We start from the raw sequence: 22,733 nt of genomic DNA, 5'->3' as shown, positions 1-22,733 counted from the left end.
GTGAGTGCCCGTCCTGGATGCCGGGGTGCTGGGGACGTGCTGGGGTGGGGACAGAGATGGTTCCCAGCTCCGTGCCTGACCAGGATCAGCGTCCTTCTGCCTCTCATCACAATAGTCCTCTTGACAAGCACCTGCTAGAGAGGTCTGTTTCCCAGCTGTCACAGGGGTGTGACAGATTTCATCTCTAAAGATGAGGGATATACGGAGTTTCTCGAGAAACACAGGCAGTGAGACGTTAACGCGATGGAGGGGCTTCTGTGACAGGCTCGGTGGAGCAGCACTGGGAGAGTCTGGGTTGAGCCGGCTGACGGGCTTGGTACTCACGCCTTGATCTTTACGTTTCTACAGGAGACAGGGCAGAAGGGGCAGAAAATAAAACGAGTGACAAAGCCGGCAGTCATCGGGGTCTCGGCAGCAGCGGCGGTGACAACGGCAAGAGCCCGAGTGGCCCGTCCGAGGCCCGGGCCTTGGAGGACAGGATGCGGCAGCTGTCCCTGCAGGGCTCCAAGGGCAGAGACGAGGTCCTCGTGGACATGAGCATGGTGCAGGTCGGCTGATCCAGCCGTGGCTCTGGCCTAAGCACACAGCGATATTTATACACGAAACTGTACGGAGAGCGTTGTGCCAATAATCCTTTGATGTATGCCAAATCCTAGCATTTCCTCTAAACTGCACTAAGAACGTTTCAGTGACCTTGAGGGCAGAAGATGTTTCTTCTGGGTGACAGCTCTTGGGCTGGAGCGTTTTTCAGCGCAGAGGTGTCGTTGCAGGTGGGCTGTGAGCAGGCCCACAGCCTTTGTAGGACGTTCCTTGTCACCGTGTCATGGAAGCAATAACTGGTCCCTGGGAAAGACCCCGAGTCAGGAAAGGGGATGGGAAACCGAGCCCGGCCAGGGTCATCTGGGAAAATGACCTGTTTTCTCCTTTAGATCCCTTGGGATCTAAAGGAAAAAAATACATGAGACAAAACTCAACACCTTTTTGACCCAGTGAAAGCTTTCCAAAAAAAAAAAAAAAAAATCCGAGAACACAGTTCATGTTCATTATCTCTGATTTATGGAGGGGGATTTTAGAAGAGTATATTTGGTGGGACACCCATTAAAATCATTTTCTATATAAGCTTACCATGAGCTGCACTTTTTGGGGGTGGGAAAGGTGAATGCTGGTCTGGGGAGGGGGACAAGGGCAGCAGGGGCCTGTCACAGAAGGGGGTTCGTGGCTGTTGGGGAGAAGGTTCTGTAGCATAAACCTCATCCCATCAGCCAAGGGGACTTATTCTAAGAGAAGTTGCATGTGAGGAATGGTTGCCAGTGTTCTAGATCGACAAGGTGTTAATTTCTCCATAGGTTGTAACTTTAACAATAAATTATGATGCACTAGTATTTCTTAGAGGAAACTGTTCCTTCCAGCTAGGAAAGGGAGTAGGCATGTGTTGGCAAAGGCTGTTAAATAGAAGCAGTGGCGTCTGTTATGCTAATAGTATGTTATGTGACTGCTGTTCTTGTTTTCATGGTTACATGCATTTAGAGCTTTGTATTTCATTTGTCCTTTTCTGTTAAAACTTCGATTTTTAAAAGAAAAAAAAGCAACCCCATTCAAGTTGTCCATTAATTCTGTCAGCTTATATATCTGTCATTTGTAAATCTCTTCATACTATCGTGTTTTCTCCTTTTTTAATGATTGATACAGTATCCTAATTATGAGGTTATTTTGTACTTGTCTTAATACCTTGAGTGTAATAAAAATGGCTTAAGAAAATGTCTAACTTTCTTTGACTTCCATCAGAAATCCTGATGTTGCCTAAATCTTCTGTTCCTAGGCAACCTTCTTGCCATAATGAAGAGCATGGAATGCAATGGCCATTTGTTCTTTTATTCACTTAGGGTCCTGGATCCTAATAACTTAAGCCCTGATTACCAGGTTTGAACTAGAATTCCACTTCACTACTAAAGCCGAGTAATGCGGAGATGCACTGACAGGAAAGCAAAGATGAGGTGCTCAAGCTGGAGGCCTCTGAGTCTCCTAGGCCTCAGCCCTAGAGGCTGAGTAAGTGACTCCAATACACTTGGGCACTGGACTTTGAGAAGCTCCCCAGCTGATTCTACTCTTTCTGTACTGGTCCAGCCGAAATGAATCTTTCCCTTCCTCGTACGTTGTAGGCTCTACTTAGAGCTGTTACAAAAGTCAGCATTACATACAGTACAGTAAACTGTTTATATAAGTCTCCATTGGATTTTTGAGGGCAGGAGTTAGGTCTTAGTTTGCATTCTATATAAGATCTTTTGACACAAAAGGTTCAAGTCATAGTTATAATAAATATACTTATGCTTTAGACTTTTCTTTTGAAAAATCACAGAAAATCCACTAAAATATGCTAAAAGTGAAAGCACCAAAAATATTTACCAAAGTGAAATTTCATTAGTGCAACAATCTAACACCACCCTGAATGTAAAAGAAGCCTTTTTTTTTTCATGAACATGTGAATTTTCCTGCAGTAATAACTTCTCTTTAGATGGAATGTACCAAAGGAAGTCCTTTAATAATTTCTCTAGGTTAAACTATGCAATTTCCGTAAGTATAAACAAACATTTTATTTCAATGAAAGGTAATAGAAATACAAAATAAGGAGTTTTTAATAGAGATGATGAAAAACGCCACTGAAATCATTTTTAGATCTTTAAAATATTAAGCATCATTCTACTCTGATGAATTTTTATGTAAACAACTGGGAATTTACACATGACAGTATCTTGGCATTTTTTTTCCCAATGCAACCCACTCGCCATATATTAAATTCTCAATTGTATTTTCTTTCAAGTGCTGTTACCGTAAGAGCACTGAACTACAGAACTATTAAAGAAAGACTATAAAAACTTAATTGTAATGTCTTCAATGTCTCAGACTACTACTTTCATCAACCTGATAAGTAAAAACTGCACTGATGAATCACTTCAGTTCTCTCTACATGATTCAATGGGAGACAGGGCGCCAACTTCAACAACCTTTACTCTGAGCATGAACCTCTTCATGCTAAATTAGTATTTTTTCTTAAAGCTTTATTCCTCATAACCTCTGGGCAACAATAAACATTTAAAGTCATAAATAGTGCAGGATTAAAATCTTCTGGTTAAGAACACGGTTTGTTTGGCGACCAGATGCCCAGGGTGTACAGTAGAGCCACAACACAAGCAGGCTCACCTTTAAACATGCCCTGCCCGAAACACGAACATTGTGTAACTATCTCAGACTATAGTCCTGGCCTCCTGTTCCACTCAAATGAGCTACATCCCTCACTCTCCTCGTCTGGTCTCAGTTCCCTCTTCACAAGGGCATCTAGCTCAGTGCATGACTGAGTCTAATCTTTAATCGCCTCCATTTTTTTATACAATGTGGCCCTAAATGCAAGCCCACTCCATGTATACACAAAACCGCATAAATGATACTTCTAAGTGACTGCAGGTAACTGTGACTACACTCCGTTCTCACCAAACACCCTGATTTCAGCACCAGATTCCACAGGAACATTTTGAGAGATTTCATCCTGTTCTGACTGTTCAGTGTCCCAGAGGTGTGCGTCCTCATTTGAAGGATTGATGTTTGGCAAGTTTAAAATTCAGCAACTGCTCTGATTCCTTCATCACTGCAGTTGTGTTGTCTTGATGGGGATAACACTATTAAAGTCCAAGAAAAAGGGTCCTTCTTGTTTAGGTAAAAAAGTGCTGGGAATGATGTTGTAGATCCCAGCTGGGATGCTCTCCAGCTCCAGGTAGCAAAAGCCACACCTGTGTTCAGGGAAAATCAGAACAAGGTTTGTAGGAGGTGATGCCATGGAAAGTAAAGTATACATTAGATAAAAGTGCCAATCTTACCTGTAGTCACCACTAGATTTCCTCTGGAAGCCGTGAGGACCGGGGTCTCCCACCACAGAAACAGTTACAACTTCAAACCCAACACTGTATTGCCTAGATGTTACAAAGAACAGAATCACTGCCGTTTATTAGGTGGTCTCAAATACATATCCAGAATAACTATACCTAAGGTGCGGATGGACTATTCAATTAAGTATATGCTTCTGAAGCTTCAGTAGGAGGAAGCAGTACTCCGAGACACATGCATACTATTTTTACTCAATTAATTGCAGAAGACACCATTTATATTTTTAAACTGAAGCCATAAAGATTAATATTTTATTAAACTTACTTAGAAGAGACTATATTTTTATCATAGACTCCCACAGAAAAATGTTAAATTTAAATGATAGAATTCCAGACTAGGCAGAAAAAGTGGCACGGAAGAGAAAACCTGGAAATAAAATCTAAATTTATGGAAGTAAATAGCCTTTGATAGACCAGGCATTCCAAATCAGGGTAAGGATTATTTATGTGGATACCGATAAAGTGACAAAACTCAGAAAAACATTTGTTAAATTATATTTCACACCTAATATAGAATACATTCCATATGGATTTTAAAAATAGAAGGTAAAAAATAAACCCATAAAAGGACCAGAAGACAGACTGTGTGAACATTAATTTGATATTAGAGCAAGAGTTCCTGCCCACAGCAAAATAAACCAGAAGAAATAAATTTGATTACTTTAAAATGAAAATTTTTTCTATGTGAGAAAAAAAATCTGGGAAAAAGACCTAAAATATATGAAGGAGTTAATACCCTTGCATACATGCCCTTACTGATGCTTACAATTAAGAAAAACATGGAAGTTCCTACTGTGGCTCAGTGGGTTAAGAACCTGCCATGGCGTCTTTGAGCATATGGGTTCCATCCATGGCCTCGCTCAGTGGGTTAAGGATCCGGTGTTGCTGCAAGCTGCAGCATAGGTCACAGATGCGGCTTGGATCCTCAGCTGCCATGGATGTGGCGTAGGCCAGCAGCTGCAGCTCTGATTTGACTCCTAGCCTAGGAACTTTCATATCCCACAGGTGCGGCCCTAGAAAGAAAAAAAAAAAGAAAAAAAGAAAAGAAAAACACGACAATTCCAACAGAAAAGTGGGCAAAAGATATGAACAGGTGTATGAAAAGCAAAAAAACACATGTTGTTGATAAACATTTTTACATGATCAATCTACCTAGAAATTAAATACAAAAGGGTAATTAGGTACCTATCTCATCTATCAAGGTAGTAAAGTTTTTATTTATTTATTTTGGCCACACCTGTGGCATATGGAAGTTCCTGGGCCAGGGATCGAATCCGAGCCTCAGCTACAACCTATGCCACAGCTACGGCAATGCCAAATCCTTAACCCACTGTGCCACAGCAGAAACTCCTAAAGGTTTTTTAAATGTCTAGAAAAATAGCTTAGTTTTACTTAAAGGGTTAGTGGCTCCTTTCAAAATAGTCTGTACTTACAGGCAGGCAAAATTAAGGCTAGTTTTATTTAGAAGCTAGCAAGTACTTTTAAAATCTGTATTCCTTGTATTTTGTTTTTATGGCCACACCTATAGCTTCCTATATTTTTTAAACCTTCTACAATTGCGAAATATAATGCAATGCACATAAAACAAACACACAGCTTAGCAAATGATTTGTAAAGTGAACAAACACCTGAGTTACCACCTTGACCAACAAAACCCTTTCAGGGCCAAAGTCCCTCTGTGCTGTTCTGATCACAGCCCCTGTCTGGCAGAGCTCACCTGTCTGGTCGTCGCTTTCCTGCTCTGTCTGTAGTCTGACTACCTAAGTGTGCATGTAGTTTAGTTTTACCTGCTCAAAACTGCACGCCAGTGGGATCTCATATTCTGTGGTGCAGCTTCTGTCGCTCAGCATCATTCCTAAGACTGTCCTGTCATCTTGTGGGGAGCTGTAATTTATTTTCACTGCTACATCCACCTGTGTTATAATCTTAAATGCCACTGAGGAACATTTCACATTTTTGCCTCTTACAATTTACTGGCTGTTTGGATAATTTCTCTTATGATATACCTGTTCAAGTTTTTGTTTATTTTTGGTTTTCTTTTTTTAAAAACTGTAGACTTTTCTTCTTACTAGTGTAGGGTATTTACAAATCTTTCAATGTGTTGCTCATTCAGTCTTAAGAAATCTTTCCTGGTCCTGAAGTTAGTATCTCCTACATTACTAATCCACTTGCAGCTGATTTTTAGGTTTGATGCGAAGCAGGGATCTCATCACCTTTTTGGTATATGGATATTAATTATTTCAGCACCATTTACTGAATAGTGTTCTTTCCTCATTCCTCTGTAAGACCACCTTTCCCATAAATCGAAGGTCCACATGAGTGTGTGTGTGTGTGTGTGTGTGTGTGTCTGTGTATATATGTGTGTGTGTGTGGGTGTGTGTATTTCAAAACCCTATTTTGTTCCACTAAACTCATTTTAAATATAACATTAAGAAAGTTACTTATCACAGACCTTGGTCCTCTTAGTTCGATCAGCAGCGGCCCAGACTTTTCTATGTGGAATTGGTAAATGGGGTTATTTTTATGAGTCTCTTGGAAATTTCCACATCCTCCAGCACTCTGACCACTCCACTTTCCATTAATCTAATAAAACAAAGTTGTATTAACAACCTTCACATTCTTCAACTCCTTTGCACCTTAAAAAAAAAAAAAAAAAAAAAAAAGCAGCAACTCTCCACTCGGGCTTCCCGACTGCCAGGCTTTATTTGCCACTGAGAGCATGTAACTCTCCATGTCAGCTCAGTTGCTTGGCTGCTCTCAGCCCTATCTCCATCTCTCAACCCTCCATCAAGTCTTCCCTGCCAAGAATCTCTGCCAAGTTCTCCCTCAAATTCTGTTACACACGTCCAGCCCACCCTGCAGAATCCACCTCAAACTCTGCTCACAAGGTCCATCCACATGGCCTCCCCCGCTGACCAAGATCTGCATTAATCTCTTTTCTCTAAATTTATTTTTTCCCCACAGAATTACTTAACAGTGCTCATGAGGGATCTTGTGTTCCAACCCAGACTAGAGACCACGTTTCCCTCGCACACCTGTCCCCAAATTGTTAAATGTGGGGAAAAAATGAGAAAAGGAGAAGAAGGAAAGGGAATTCTAAGAGTTCAATGTGGTTCTGACCCACAGAAGAAATGCTCTTACCTGTTTTGATACGGTGTATGGTGAAGGAATTTTTGAAAAAGTAAAGCTGCACGCTGAGTATACCTAGAATTAAAAAAAATTATGATGATGATAAAGTTTATACTTATAAAAATAACTAAAGTGATAAAAGAATGTTTTGGAAGGCTAAAAACTTAGTTGGCCTGTATAAAAGTCCTAATTCTATAGGCAGCCTGGGATCAGGGCAGGATTAAAGAACTGAGTTGGGCAGCTAGGGGTCTTGTCTTGGCTTTCTCTGCTCACTCTGTGTGACTCAGGACACACCACAATCTCTCTAGGCCTTGGCTTCTGCATCTGCAGAACAAAGCATTCTTTATTCCCAATGCAGCTCCTCAATGTCCCCTCGTCACTAAAAAAAATCTGTTCAAATTGAGCTTCTTTACTGATCTATGGCAAACAAATCTATGCAGAACAAAATTACAGTGACCTTCCCAGATGAATGAGAGCAGTACGTTTAGAGGCAACTGATTTCCTTTCACTAAGTTTAAAGTCTTCTCTTTGAGCAGCAGGGGGCGGGGGGATGGCGGTGAGCCCACAGCATGTGGAAGTTCCCAGGCCAAGAAGCAAACCAGAGCCACAACAGTCACCCAAGCCACGGCAATGAACAATGCCAGGTTCCTAAACCACTGCACCAACCAGGGAACGCCCTCAAAGTCTTCTTTTTTAAAGCAAATAAAAGGACTATGTAGACGAAAGGAGTTTTTATTGCTTACTCTGTAAATCTATTAGTCCAACATACCTCGGGATTAATTATTACTCTGAAAACTAAAATGTTCATTCAAAATGTTATTCACAGGGGCTCTTGTTGTGGCGCAATGAAAACGAATCGGACTAGGAACCATGAGGTTGCGGGTCTGATCCCTGGCCTCACTCAGTGGGTTAAGGATCCAGCATTGCTGTGAGCTGTGGTGTAGGCCGCAGATGCGGCTCAGATCTGACATTGCTGTGGCTATGGCATAGGCTGGCAGCGGTAGCTCCGATTCGACCCCTTACCTGGGAACCTCCATATGCCTCAGGTGTGGTCCTAAAAAGGAAAAAAAAAAAAAAAAAAAAACCCAAAAAAGCCCAAAATGTTATTCACAGAAAAACGTTACTGATCAAAAGCATTATTTTCTGCAAGAAGCATCATAATTTATTATTAAGCTGTTATACAGATATATAAAGATCACACTCAACAATATATAAAGATCAATTTTCAGAAATACACTTTTTCTGTAGATAATCCCATTTAGAAAGCAGAGCATGTTACGTACTTTCTATTATTGCTTTGTCATGATACATTGCTTTACTCACCCGGACTGTGTAATGGATTGTGTTCTGTTTTTCATACTGAGAAACCACTAATGTAAAGGTATGGGTCCCAGGTGTGGTTAGCTTTATCTTAGTCAAATAATGAGGGCTGTTAATTCGAATCCCATCAATGTATGGAGGTGGGTCAGCTGCAAATAAACAAGTAGGTTTACAGATGACGGGCCTTTAGTTTTAAAATCTAAGTTTGATGGTAGGAAAAATAATTCAATGGCTGGACATCCCTTTTCTACCTTGAAAATATAATGGTATAAAGAATTACAAGTTCAATTTAAAACTTAACAAAATTTAAAACTTTAAGTAGTTATAATAAGCAAAAAGCAATCTTTCGGAGTACATTCAGTGAGGTACAAGATAATCCCTGCTGTTTGCTCTATCTTGCATTTCTCTCTCCCAGGAGAGGACTATAAAATAGAGATTGGCTTTTTTTCTTTTGAGGAAAGTTTTAAGAAGATATAAAGAAGTATAACAACATATATCTACATTCCCTCCCACTCAGAATAAACACGGTTTGGTCATACTATCTTCTTTACAAAACAAAGTTCCTTTTAACCACCACCCTGAAGACTCAGGCCATTCCACTCTGAAGGGTCCAATGGGCATCTTTTCAGACTTACGCACACACATACACATGTACACACACCCCTAAAAACAATGGATAATGTTATTTCTGTGAACATATAACTAAAAAAATCAGATAGTATATATCTTGTTTTCCGTCTTTCATTTTCCACACGTTTTGAGATACATAGATATGGTTTATTCCTTTTAAAAGGATATGTGTGTGCAATATCATATGCCATCATGAATAGGACACATTTTATCTATACATCCCCATTGAGTCATGCAGACGATATGTTAATTCAGATTATTTCCAGTATGTTTCCATCACAGACAATGCTACCTGATACATTCTCTGACAGTCTCATGAATCAAGACAATGAAATCACTTCATGCATATCAATTAAGATACGTCATTTAGGATCAACGCTACATCACTCAGCCTATTTAGGAACACTTATAATGTGATTTGTAGGAAAACTAAACATTTTAGTATCTTAAATAGGCAGTAAGTCTCTCATGCTTTAGGTGGTGTGATCTGGTGTGAAGGGTTAAAAAAAATACAAACCAGGCATATCTGTGACCCTGAACAGATTCTGACCTATGTCTTAGTTTACTCTTCTGTCAGATGGAGAAAAATAAGCCCTGTCCAATTTACCTCAGAGTGCTGTGATGAAAATAAACTGTAAACCAGAAAGTACCCTGAAATGGCAAAGTCACAATGTATAAGAGATGAAGCACTGTTTTAATAAAAAATTCAAGTAAAAAGAGTAACAGGTTGTTTGAAATTCAAAAGCCATGCTACAAGGATACACACAGCATTTGTGCTTTTTTTGGTTGTATAATGACCAACGTGAAAAATGGAAAATTTGGCTAGTTTAACTGGATATTTGTCATCCTACATACCATGCCCATTCCAGAAAATCTCAAGATACCAGCTAGTAAGAAGCAGTGACTGCCCTCCACACAGCATAACTGGGGAGAAGGCCATCTTTTCCTATGATCGAGCAAGATGAAACCTGACAGAACCACTGGGACCCCAGCTCCCTCATCACTGCCCATTTCTCTGCACAGCCTTCTTTCAAGAACTGTGGGTGATGGCTTCGTCCATCCTCAAACCACTCATCCTGGGCTTCCGGCCCAGCCAGTGATGCTGCCAGGGTGCTAGTCCAACAGTCTCTTCTCTAACCTAGTCTCACTGGACCTCAGATACAGCAGTGTATGCAATTTTCACTCTTTTCCCCATGGAATGTTTTCCTCCCTCGGGTTACATGAAACCTTACGCTATGTGATCAGGTGTTCTGTTCAAATTCTTCTGAGATAAACTGTCCTCTGCTCAACCTAAGATGCCAGAGTCCAAGGGCCAGGCACTGGGTATTCATCAGTGTACCCAGGACTCTGTAGACGTGACTCGTGTACCTTACCCCGACTCCCCGACCTGTTTCTGCAGCTCTAACCTTTACCCCAGAACTAAAAGACCCAACTGTCTACATGGCTCCTTCACTTTGATGGGTAAAGAGCATCTCCAATTTAACAAAACCCAAAATTAACTTTTAGTTTTACTCCACAACAACTCCTGCTGCCTCCCCTGCTCCCACCAACACCTACTGTCTCAGTAAATGTTCTATTGCCTAAGGCAAAAAACCCCAAACAAAACCCAGGAATCATTCTTCATTCCTCTTTGCCTCGGTGTTAACCCAACAGTCCTGACAATCCTGACCCACATCTGTCAACTCTTCACCACCCTAAGTTTACACCACCATCATTTCTCACATACATAAATACCTAATCGATTTCTCGGCTTCCATGGTTCGTCCCCTCCTATATATTCTACAAAGAATTTTGTTAAAAAAAAACAAAAAAAAAAAACAGATCATGTCACTTACCCGATTAAGAGTCTTCAAAGATTTCCCACTGCATATAGAATAAAATCCAAACCCCTCCTGTGGCTTTCGTGCCTTCATGTGCTCTCTGTCTGCATGCTTTCTGACCACTTCTGACACCACACCTCCCTAGGCCTGCTGGCCTTTCTCTGTTCCCAGAAAACACTATTTTTTCTTCATTTTAAGGTTGGACTTGCTGTTTCCTCTGCTTGTAATGATTTTACCTCTGTTTCTCTGTGAGACTGATGCCTGTTTGTCATTATCTTTTCTTGTCTTATCCTTTCTCAGAAGCTGTCCATGGCCATGCAACCGAAGTAGCCAAGCAGTCGCTAACATGTGATCCTATTTATTTCTTTACACACACGTATCACTCTCTGTTGTTTTTCTCATTATTTGTCTCTCGGACTAGAACATAAACTAACAGTTCCTATCATATAGTAAGTGATAAAAATTTTTTTATTATGAAAGCGAAACAGTATCAAAATGTTAACAAAATGTTAATGCCTGAGGAGTTCTGCAGAGGGAAAGATTTACTTTGCCTGGCAGGAAGGCTATCACAGGGGAAAAAACCCAAGCTGGATCTTAACCAAGTTCATTACTCAGAATAGGGTAAAAGGAGTATGTGGGCGGAGGGCAGGGAGAAGAGAGGTTCTTGGCAGAAGAAACTGTGTGAAAAGGGGTGCAAGGGCAACAGGGTATGATGTGTCTAGGAGTGGGCAGTCCCGTGCCGAGGATACTGGGAAGAGATGGGGCATGAGATACAGGGGGTCAACAAGGCCAAGGCCAGAATATAACGAGCCTTAGACCCCACACTGAAGAGCCTAGATTCATTCAAGAGTCCATGGAGAACCACAGAATTTCTGACCAGAGAAAAAGGTTTTGATTTAAATTTTGGAAATAAAGCTCTGATAGCAATGCGCAAGGGTGTCGAAATCCCAAGTTCCTGAGGTCTCTAAAGCAAAAATGAATCAAAACAAAACACTAAGGTAGTTTCGATCAGTTTATCAGCAAATTTACTAATTTCTCCACTATATAAAGTTTGTCATTTTCAACTGCACCACACAAATAGAATTTCAATGTTTGTTTGAATGTCTATTTACTAAACATACCTGGGTAATAAACTTTTTTCCCATCAGTCTTGTATACGACCATTGTGATAAATTCTCGATTATTTGCAAAGTCATCCTGAAAGCACAAAGAACACAATGTGTTTAGGAAAATGGGCTCAAAAGTGTGTATGGAATGGGGAACAGGAGAGGAAGGAGATTACTTCAAATTTTAAGAGCATTTTTATTTAGTGCCATAAAAAATGTTTTTCTGAATTAAACTGTCATTTCAATAGATGACCACATTGAAATATACTAAAATTTAGAAGCAATATACTAAAAACAAAAACCTCTGCAACCATTAAAATTGTGGTTATCTTTTACAATACCAGGCCAATGAATCAACATTTTCAAACCTTCTTCAACATATTTTAATGTTAATATTCTTAAAACCTAAAGCACATATAATCAACACTAAAACCCTCACTGGAAAGCATAAACTCCCTCATATTTTTCTTCAGAGATGATTCTGGTATGAGAATTTTTATAATTACAAAATACCAATTTCCTTCAAGGAAAACATTCATTTATGAAAACACTATTTTCAAGCCATTTATATAAATGAAACAGGCTGATGACCAAGTTATTTATCTCGCTCACAAAGGTCTAGTAATATTTAAAAGAATTCCTATATGGGACAAAAGAAGGGTATCAGTACCTTGTCCGTTATGTGTCTACTAAGCAAAACCCAAACTGCAGCGCCGCCTTGTGGACACTGCACCTCCAACTTGTACTGGGGGTTGTTGGCCAGGCTATAGGCATCTTTCACAGGTCCTTGCTTAGCATCCCAAGTACTAAGAGACAAAATCAACAAAGACAGTAAGAATTAAATTTATCATAGCGCTAAAATGAAACACTACTTTAAAAAGTGTTGTGTTTCGGGAGTTCCTGTCATGGCTCAGTGGTTAAAGAACCGGACTAGGATCAATGAGGATGAGGGTTCAATCCCTGGCCTCGCTCAGTGGGTTAAGGATCCGGCATTGCTGTGAGCTGTAGTGTAGGTCACAGATGCGGATCAGATCTGGTGTTGCTGTGGCTGTGGTGTAGGCCAGTAGCTACAGCTCCAGTTAGACCCCTAGCCTGGTCTCCATATGCCGTGGGTGCAGCTCTAAAAAGACCAAAAAGACAAAAAAAAAAAAAAGTGTTGTGTTTCAAATACAATCAGGTCATCAGGTTTTCTTTTTTAAAAAAACTTTAGCATAACCAAGAAGCATATAAAGGAAATAACTATTACATGATAGTAATCTGTAGGTATGATAGAAGATAGAACAGCAATCTTCCCAAATAATTTCATTTTAAATGAAAAAAAGAGAGACTATGATAAAGCATATTCTGAAATGTACAAAAAAGTTACCTGTGAATACATGTTGATTCTTTAAAAAGACCTGGATTCCAACTCAAATAAATCACATCATAATATTGGCAGAGATCATCCCATGAAATCCAAAATATTCCTAAAAATTAGATGTCTTTGTTAATGTAAAAAAATCTTAATGATAAATGATTTAAGTTAAAGTACATTTAATATTATGAAAGCACATTATTTAAAGATTAAATATTATTAAATGAAAAAGATATTTACCATTGTCTATTTTCTGAGCTGTTCGAGGATCAAAGTTTAAATATTTTTGCAATTCTGGGGTCCAGTTTTTTACATCATTTTCACTGTATCTTCCTTTCCAACGTAAATGACTCCAAGGATTTTTCAGTTGGATAAACCGCAGCCCCTGTTAAAAAACAAAAAACAAAAAACAGGAGATAACAAAGTTGCAACACAGTTCTATCATATTTTTATTAGAGCATTCTCCAGTAAGTATGCAATTATCAATTCTTTTCCCTCCAAATCTACCTGAAACTACTATTCCTTAACCAACGCTTCTCTGAGTCCTACATCTAATCAAAAACTGTAAATGGCTACCTACCCCTAGAGGAGTTGTGCTGTCCATATGATAGTCACAAATCATACGTGTTTTGATTTGGTTTTTTCTTTGGCTTTGCCCATGGCACATGGAAGTTGCCAGGTCAGGCATTGAACCTGTGCCAAAGCAGTGACAATGCTGAATCCTAAACCCACTAAGCCACCAGGGGACTCCTCACACATGGTTATTTAAATTAAAATTAAGTTTACAAATCAGTTCCTTGGTCACACTAGCCACATTTCAAGAGTTCAAGGACCAAGTATACTAGTAGCTAATGCATTGCACAACACAGACACAAAACATTCCATCATCGCAGAAGTTCTACTGGGCAGTGCTGCCTTAGGGCAGCAAGCATTTCCTGTTCTTCTAAAGCCACTCTACTTTGGCCTCACTATTTCCTGTACTCATACCCCATGGATTTGGCTCTAATCTAGTCCTTCCTCTCACAAGCCCATAAATAATCCTTATTCAGTTTCACCTCTAGATGTACTTGCTCATGCTTGCTCCTGTTCCTAGAAGGCCCTCTCTCATCCCTTTCAACTAATCTTCCTTTCAGATCCTCTTTGGTTTCTTCTACTATCTAACAGTGAAGATTAAAGTGATGAAAGAACATGCACTTTGGAGTCAGAATGAAATAAGCCCCAATTCCAGCTCTACTTTTTATCAGCTTTATCATTTACTCTGAGTTGTTGCTAAGATTAAATGGAGTAACATATGCAAAGTCTCTAGCACTTAGTACTTCCTTCTCCTTTTAATACTACCTCTCTTGTAGAGTTCATAGTGCTAACAACCCATATTATATTAGTTTATCACAAATAATATGCCCTTATACCATTTCGTACTTGTGCAAATACAGGAGTCTTGTCTCTCCAGGGTGACTATAAACTCCTTCAAGTGGTAAAAACAACATTAAAATTCTTCAGAAGTCTCTGTTGAGTTTATGGAACATAGTACATGCTCAATAAATACCAGATGTGTCTAAAGAGTTGATTACATTGATTCAGAAAAACAAAAGAGCTTGTAAATACAAAAGAGTATTTGTCTTATTTTAAGGAGTCAACTTAGAAAATTATATTCTTGGAGTTCCCGTTGTGGCTCAGTAGTTAATGAACCTGACTAGGATTCACAAGGACATGGGTTCGACCCCTGGTCTTTCTCAGTGGGTTAAGGATCCGGCATTTCTGTGGCTATGATGTAGGCTGGCAGCTACAGCTCCGATTAGACCCTCGCCTGGGAACCTCCATATGCCGCAAGTGCGGCCCTAAAAAGACATAAAAAAAAAGTATTCTTTTCAATGTGGCATATCATCGCCTGGAATAGGTGTGATTTCTGGACACAAACCAGACTCATTTCTCTCAGGCCACATCCCCTAGAATCTCATAAATATAATTTCTGTTCTACTCCTCTATGTCACTTGTGTCTCACCTTCACCCCTGCCACACAGCATCCAACAAACTTTGAACTCTAGCGCCTTTCTTTTCATAAAGCCTTGTTCAGCAATAAATCTCCTTATTTCAGGATTCTATCATTGCTTAACAAGGGAGCATAATGAAGAGGAAATTGCTGCTCAGCTTTTCAGAGGCAGGTCCCAGGTATCACTGACATTCAAGGGCACTAAGTTTTTGTCTGGAGAGAAAACCAGCAATTCAGAGGAACCTGATTAGGAGAAGAAAAGCTGGAGAACTAAAAAAAGAATCTTGTTTCTGACGAAACATCCCATTTCCAAAGTTACTTCTAAATGACAGCAAAGGAAATGCCTTAGATAGGTTCAGAAATTCCTTGGCAGGATTCATCTGGACTTAGAGACAGCAGCTTAAAACAGAGATGTACCATCACCTCAAGGAGGAGGCCAAAAAATGATCCAAATGAGGATCATTGCAACTAAAATCTACACCTTAAACACACAAGGGGTCAGAGGCAGTCAAACAAGAGAACAGCACTTTTACTCAAGTGTTAGTAAGAAAATATTACTAAAGTAAAGAAAGTTACAAATGACATAAGATTAGGAGTAGTTTCAAGTCAAAGGTGAGGCCAACCTGCACAAAAAAGATTCTAGAGAAAAAAGTCTGAATAAACACAGAAATGTTTTAAAATATAAGTCAGAACTAAAAGTATCTCAAAACAGACCACAAAAATAAAATAAAAATGATGAACCCAGGAAATTCTTCACACATACCCCAAAATAATGAAGACAAGCCTCATTAATTTTAATAAACATTAAGAACACTGACACCAGAGAAATACAAAGGGTTATAGGAAATTATTAGGAACAATTATACACCAATGAAACGGACACCCTAGAAGTGGATACAGTCCTAAAAATGTGCAATCTCCCTAGATGGAATCAGGAAGAAACAGAAAATATGGACAGATCAATTACCACTACTAAAATTAAAACAGTAATTAAAAAACTGTCAACAAACAAAAGTCTAGGACCAGAGAGCTTCACAGGTGAATTATGTTAAACACTTAAAGAAGAGTCAACACCTATTTTTCTCAAACTATTCCAAAAAACTGAAGAGGAGGGAATGTGTCCAAACTCACTCTTGGAGGCCAGCGTTACCCTGATACCCAAACCAAAGACATCACAAAAAAGGAAAGTCACAGGACAAAATCACTGAGGAACACAGATCCAGGAATCCTCAACAAAATATTAGCAAACCAGAGTTCCCGTCCTGACTCTGTGGTTAACAAATCTGTCAAACATCCGTGAGGACTCGGGTTTGATCCCTGGCCTCGCTCAGTGGGTTAAGGATCCAGCATTGCTGTGAGCTGTGGTGTAGATCTCAGACACGGCTTGGATCTGGCATTTCTGTGGCTCTGGCATAGGCCAGTGGCTACAGCTCCAATTCGACCCCTAGCCTGGGAACCTTCATATGCCACGGGTGCGGCCCTAGAAAAGACAAAAAGACCAAAAAAAAAAAAAAAAAAAAAAGGAAAATATTAAAAAAATTAGCAAACCAGGAGTTCCCGTCGTGGCGCAGTGGTTAACGAATCCAACTAGGAACCATGAGGTTGCGGGTTTGGTCCCTGCCCTTGCTCAGTGGGTTAACGATCCGGCGTTGCCGTGAGCTGTGGTGTAGGTTGCAGACACAGCTCGGATCCCGCATTGCTGTGGCTCTGGCGTAGGCCAGTGGCTACAGCTCCAATTCAACCCCTAGCCTGGGAACCTCCATATGCCGTGGAAGCGGCCCAAAGAAATGGCAGAAAGACAAAAAAAAAAAAAAAAAAAAAATTAGCAAACCAAATATAATAATACATTAAAAGGATCATTAAAAAAAAAAAGGATCATACACCATGATCAAGTAGAATATATGCCAGGGATGCAAGGATGGTTTAGTGTCTACAAAACAATCAAGGTGATAATATTTCATTAAAAAACTGAAGAATAAAAATCCTACGATCATAGAGACAGAAAAAACTTTAACAAAATTCAACATCCATTTATGATAAAAACTCTCAACAAAGTGGCTACAAAGAGAACATAACTCAACATTATAAAGGCCATATATGGATATAAGCCCACAACTAACATTGCACTCAATGGTAAAAAACTGAAAACATCTCTAAGATCAGGAAGAAAACAAGATGTCTACTCTTACTATTTTTATTCAACATGGCTTTGGAAGTCATAAACATAGCAGAAAATAGAAAAAAAACAGCATCCAAATTGGCAAGAAAACTGTCACTGTGTGCAGAAGACATGACACTCTATACAGAAAATCCTAAAGACACCATTAAAAAAGCTCTAAGAACTAATAAATGAATTCAGTAAAGTTGGAGGGCACAAAATTAATATAATCTGTTGCATTTCTATACACTGACAATGGACTATCAGAAAAAATTTAACAATTTAATTTACTATTGTATCAAAAATAATATGGAAAGTAACATAATGTCTTTTCTATCAAAGGAAATCTTGGTTACTCCATTTTGCTGTTTCTGCCAAAAGGGCTTCCTGCGACCCCCTCCTCTTTCCCTCTTCTCCCAGTAACAATTTGTTTCAAATTAGCCAAGCGAGAAGAATGTGCTCTGACCTGACCAGTGGGAAGGGGACAGGCACATCACCTGAGTTAGGAATAAATAGGGAGGGTCTTTTCTTATTGTGCTTGCTTTTTGAACAGCCACGTCCTTCTGCAGAGGAGCTTTGTTGAGATCTCCCCGTGTTCATGTGTCTCATTTTTCGACACTGACAATCAGAGCCATGTCCCCAGCAGACTTGGGGGCTTATCCGGGTTTTGGGGTCCACTGGGGCACGGACTCTCGAGGAGGGGAGACGCGTCCCACGGCCTGTTGCAGTGGCCCTAAACTGAGAAGTCCACACCTGTGAACTTCTCAACAATGCGGGAGATCGCTCGATGACCAGGCAACTTCCATTAATGGACCAAGGTAGGGAAGACCGTGGGTGCAATCGAGTACCTCCTTGGTGGTGGGGGATGGGGGTTGGTAAGCCTCAAAGGGTCTCACGAGACCAGCGATTTCAGATGAAATCAGAGGGTCAGAACATGATCCTGGGAAATGGGGAGTAAGTCTTCCCAAACTGTCCCTCCATTTGGAGGGTCGAATGGGGGAGGGGGACAAATTCCTCCAGACCGTCCTCTGGGGTTGATATTAAAGTATTGGGGCGACAATCCACGGATGAGGGACAAAAAGAAGGGAAGAATGATTAAATATTGTTGTTTTATCTGGACACAGACACCTATGCTCGCCCCATCCGTCTTCTGGCCAAAGTTTGGATCAGACGAGGATTGGGTCTGGCAACTGCTCATTCAGTTTGTCCAGGACAAGTCACTGGAGTCTCAGGAGGAAATTTATTATGCTCTCTGTGGGCGGCAGGGACTGGTGGTCTTATCTCCCCTCAGAGCATGGGACCAAAAGGGAAATGAGGAGGAAACCCAAGAACGTTCTGGGACCTCCTCCCCTCCATGGCACCCCTTGGCTCGCTGCTGCCACCTTCCAATCCCCAAGATGGCGCTGGCACCCCTCCAGCCACAGCCGCCACCGCTGTCACTGCAGGGGGAACATGGGAGAGGGAGAGGCGCAGAGCCCACCACCCAGGCGCAAGCTCACTGCCACAGCTCAGAGTCAGAACAGGAGGGTTAGGCCGCAGGCACAAGCATGCGGCTCTGGCCCATGGGATCAAAGACCACCACCTCAATGAAACCAAAGGATAGGGCAGGGCCTTATTCCAGACTTAGGCAAGAGTTAAAACAATGTCAGGAGTTCCCGTCACAGGCGCAGTGGAAGCGAATCTGACTGGGAACCATGGGGTTGCTGGTTTGGTCCCTGGCCTCGCTCAGTGGCTTAAGGATCTGGTTTTGCCAGGAGCTGTGGTGTAGGTTGCAGATGCAGCTCGGATCTGGCATTGCTGTTGCTGTGGCGTAGGCTGGTGGCGCCAGCTCTGATTGGACCCCTGGCCTGGGAACATCCATGTGCCTCGGGTGCGGCCCTCAAAAGACAAAATAAGTAAAAACAAATAAATAAATAGAATATAGGAGTTCCCATTGTGGTGCGGTGGTTAATGAATCTGACTAGGAACCATGAGGTTGTGGGTTTGATCCCTGGCCTTGCTCAGTGGGTTAAGGATCTGGCGTTGCCATGAGCTGTGGTGTAGTTTGCAGAAGTGGCTTGGATCCCACACTGCTGTGGCTCTGGCATAGGCTGGTGGCTACAGCTCCTATTAGACCCCTAGCCTGGGAAGGCGCCATATGCCATGGGAGTGGCCCTAGAAAAGGCAAAAAGACAAAAAATAAAATAAAATAAATAAAATATATATATATAAAATAAAGGATTGGAAAGATAAACTGTTAGAGAACTTACTAAGAGAGAAATAAAAGGTATATGTTACAAGGAATGAGGAATGGAATTCTATTATATCAAGGGAAAAGAAGAGTTAAGTCTGTCTTCTAGCTTGTTCTTTTAAATGGAAAATGGGGGACAAACTAATGGATACAGAAAGTTCTGGAAGGCTTGTGGGAAGGAGACATTGAGAGAAGGGTTATACACTGTCAGAACTCAGTTTAAAATAAGTTTAACTGAGTAAATAAATTTTAAAATAAGCTGGGACAAAACTTGAACTTGGCTTTTCTTTGTTAAGAAAACAAAGTTTCCTTGGAATGCTACTTTGACAACAGATTACATAATGTTCTTTTAAGTGATCTGCTGTATTTGCTTTTGAGATCTCTTGTAACTTTGGTTAAGAAAGAAGTATTATCCACAGCAACGTATGATTCTATCTGAACAAATTTTAAAAAATCATTTATTTATAAACACTATCAAATTCCAATTAAAGTGCTTTTAACTCAGCTAACTTTAAAATGCTTCCAGGGATCCCTGAGGCATTCAAAAAAAAAAAAAGTTAAATTTACTAGAATTATTTGGAATGTTTAAAATACATAGAGAATTATTATATAGATAAATAATGTTTTTAATACAGATATTCTAGAACTTTTACAAGTTTCTGAAATTTGGATATATACTGGTACTATGTTATAATTCTTTTTTTACTATTTATTTCAAATTGTTATGTCACAACAGTTACCAAGTTTCATTTCAATTTGCACTGTAAAATGTGCCTTAAGCCTTTTGTCACTGTTACTTAATGGCTTTACTCTGGTCTGGTACCTTTGCAAAAATGTTTCCTTTTCTAGAAGATCTATAGAAAGTTTTTTTTTGTTTTGTTTTGTTTTGTTTTTTTAAGAAATACAAGTTTCTGCCTTCCAGACCTTAATGATGAGCTGGGTAAGAAATTAAAAAAAAAAATTCTAAAAGGGAAATTGATGATTTCATAAACAGTTAAAAAGGATAGGTTACACTGGACTGTGTGAACTGGTGAATATGGTTATAATTTTATGGTTTCCATTTAAAATAATACTGGCTTTTAATCTGTGTTTTCCAGGTATAAAGAAATTCTCCCCAACAATCAATTTGGTAAATTATACCTTTGTAAAAAGAACTGAAACATTTCTCTCTTCTCTACCTGACTTCTTCAGAGAATGGAAACTCTCAGGTTCCCAGAAGTTTTGTCAGATAGTTAGGAAGGCCACCTTGTATGTAGTCTGCAAAAATCTCAAGGTATCTGGGTTTTTAAAAGGGAAGGAATTTACCAAGATCTTTAAGATAAAAATCTTTAAGACAAACCCTTGGCATGACTTTCCTGGCCCTGAGGTGCCTTTTAAAAGCTTAGTCTAAGATTCTTCATAAAGTTCTAACAAAGCCAATTAAAATATATATATATATATATACATGATCAATTTTATTCACGTAAATGATGAGACCAAGGTTGTCGACACTAGTCTTAATTGGCAAATAAATTAGTCTTGGTTTGGCTAATATTTGATAAAAATGAGAGTAAATTTAGAGAGAAAGATGTTTCAATGAAAACTTGCTAAATCTGTTAATCTCATTCTTTTAATTGTGGTCAGTATCACTAAGATTTACTTCCTAGATAGTTCTTTGCTATTATGTTACATTGCTGCAAAGTTTAACTGAGATTCTAAAAGAACATTCTAAACTTTTTTCTAAACTTTATCTCAGTAATCTATTTTGGATAAAAATCAGATACCCCAAAACCTGCAACAAGGGGACTGTGTATACTAAAAAGGACATAATGTAAAAGGACTATTTCCAAGCTTGTAGAGGAAGACCCTGATACCTTCCTTACTATGGAGCCAGGAGGAGGTACAACAATTTAGGGATTTAAGAGAGGTGCTGACAGGTGCCCCTCTTCTGGCTCTACCATCCTTTGGAAAAACCTTTTCATTTATTTGTAAGCATGGTCTGGGGGACGGCGCTAGGGGTCCTCACACAGAAACATGGGGAAAATCACCAGCTGGTGGCCTTTCTTCCCTGCTTCCTGGACGCTGTCGCCAGAGGATGGCTGAGTACATACAGTTGGTGGCCGCCACTGCCCTATTAACTGAAGGAAACGGAAAACTCACCTTTGGAGGAAGGCTGACTGTGAGTATGAAAACAGGATATGGGGACACAAATGCGTGATTGAAATGGATAAAATACTCTGTGGACACACTACACAAAGGCAGCTGTTACACTTGTGCCACAGGGAGACCGGAGACCCAAGCGGTTCCCTTTCCTCTGGGATGGTCATCAGACCCACAGGGTCTTGAATGTGTGATGACCTGCTTCCAGGACAAAATGGCTTGAAATAATGAGTCCAGTCAGCCTTTGTCACTGCTTTTCCCTGAGGTCAAAAGTTCTGCGGGTCAGCCCCCAAGAACTGTTCAGCAGCCAAATGAAAATGTCAACTTCTCCTCATGTCTAAAATGACAAGAGGCAAAGGTGACTTTCTTAGGCAACCTGACCAGGTCCAGTGAAAGCCGGTCCTACATCACCCGCACAATAAATCCCAGTTCCAAGTGCCCCAGGCAGATGTCTGGTTGTATTGTGGGAGTCCACAAACAGGCATCCTTCCAGAAAATCAAAGTGGCACCTGTACTTTGGTGCAATCAGCCATCCCTTTCACCCTGGCATTTAGGCCCCATCTCAAACTCAGCCAAACCTGAGGAAATGAGACATTAGCCCTATGGGGGGGGGGTCCTTTGATCCCCCCCCCAAGTCTATATTGACTCAATAGGTGTTTCAAACAAATTTAAGGCAAGAAATCAGGTAGCTGCCAGGTTTGAATCTGCTCTCTTTTGGAGGTCAACCATAAATGAAAATGTTGACTGGATAAACATCTTTTACAATCAAAAAAGATTCATTAATTACACTAGAGATGCCATTAAAGAAATAGCTGAATCGCTAGCTAGGGCCAACTAGTCAAATGGCATGGGAAAACAGACTTGCTTTAGACATAATGCTGGCAGAAAAGGGTGGAGTCTGTGTAATGATTGGTGTCCAGCG

The 22,733-nt window shown here is 40.2% G+C and overlaps 2 protein-coding genes across 2 annotated transcripts in view; one reads left to right on the top strand and one right to left on the bottom strand.

The window, feature by feature from the left end:
- The window catches only part of SH3BP5 (SH3 domain binding protein 5), an 81,320-nt gene extending 78,447 nt beyond the window's left edge, over positions 1–2,873 (top strand). The window contains exon 9 of the mRNA XM_003132063.5: positions 349–2,873. Coding sequence (XP_003132111.3) covers positions 349–557 — 209 coding nt within the window. The 3' untranslated portion in view covers positions 558–2,873. The remainder of the gene's footprint in view (positions 1–348) is intronic.
- Positions 3,580–22,733, bottom strand: part of CAPN7 (calpain 7) — a 51,191-nt gene continuing 32,037 nt past the window's right edge. The window contains 9 exon segments of the mRNA NM_001097443.1: positions 3,580–3,782; positions 3,870–3,962; positions 6,388–6,518; positions 7,077–7,139; positions 8,388–8,533; positions 11,956–12,031; positions 12,611–12,746; positions 13,307–13,406; positions 13,535–13,679. Of these exon segments, the coding sequence (NP_001090912.1) occupies positions 3,638–3,782; positions 3,870–3,962; positions 6,388–6,518; positions 7,077–7,139; positions 8,388–8,533; positions 11,956–12,031; positions 12,611–12,746; positions 13,307–13,406; positions 13,535–13,679 (1,035 nt within the window). The 3' untranslated portion in view covers positions 3,580–3,637.

The sequence above is a fragment of the Sus scrofa genome, chromosome 13, assembly GCF_000003025.6.
Source record: "Sus scrofa isolate TJ Tabasco breed Duroc chromosome 13, Sscrofa11.1, whole genome shotgun sequence".
NCBI classification, from domain to species: Eukaryota; Metazoa; Chordata; class Mammalia; order Artiodactyla; family Suidae; genus Sus; species Sus scrofa.
The sequence above is the reverse complement of the archived record's forward strand: the minus strand, read 5'-3'. Positions and strand labels throughout refer to the sequence as shown.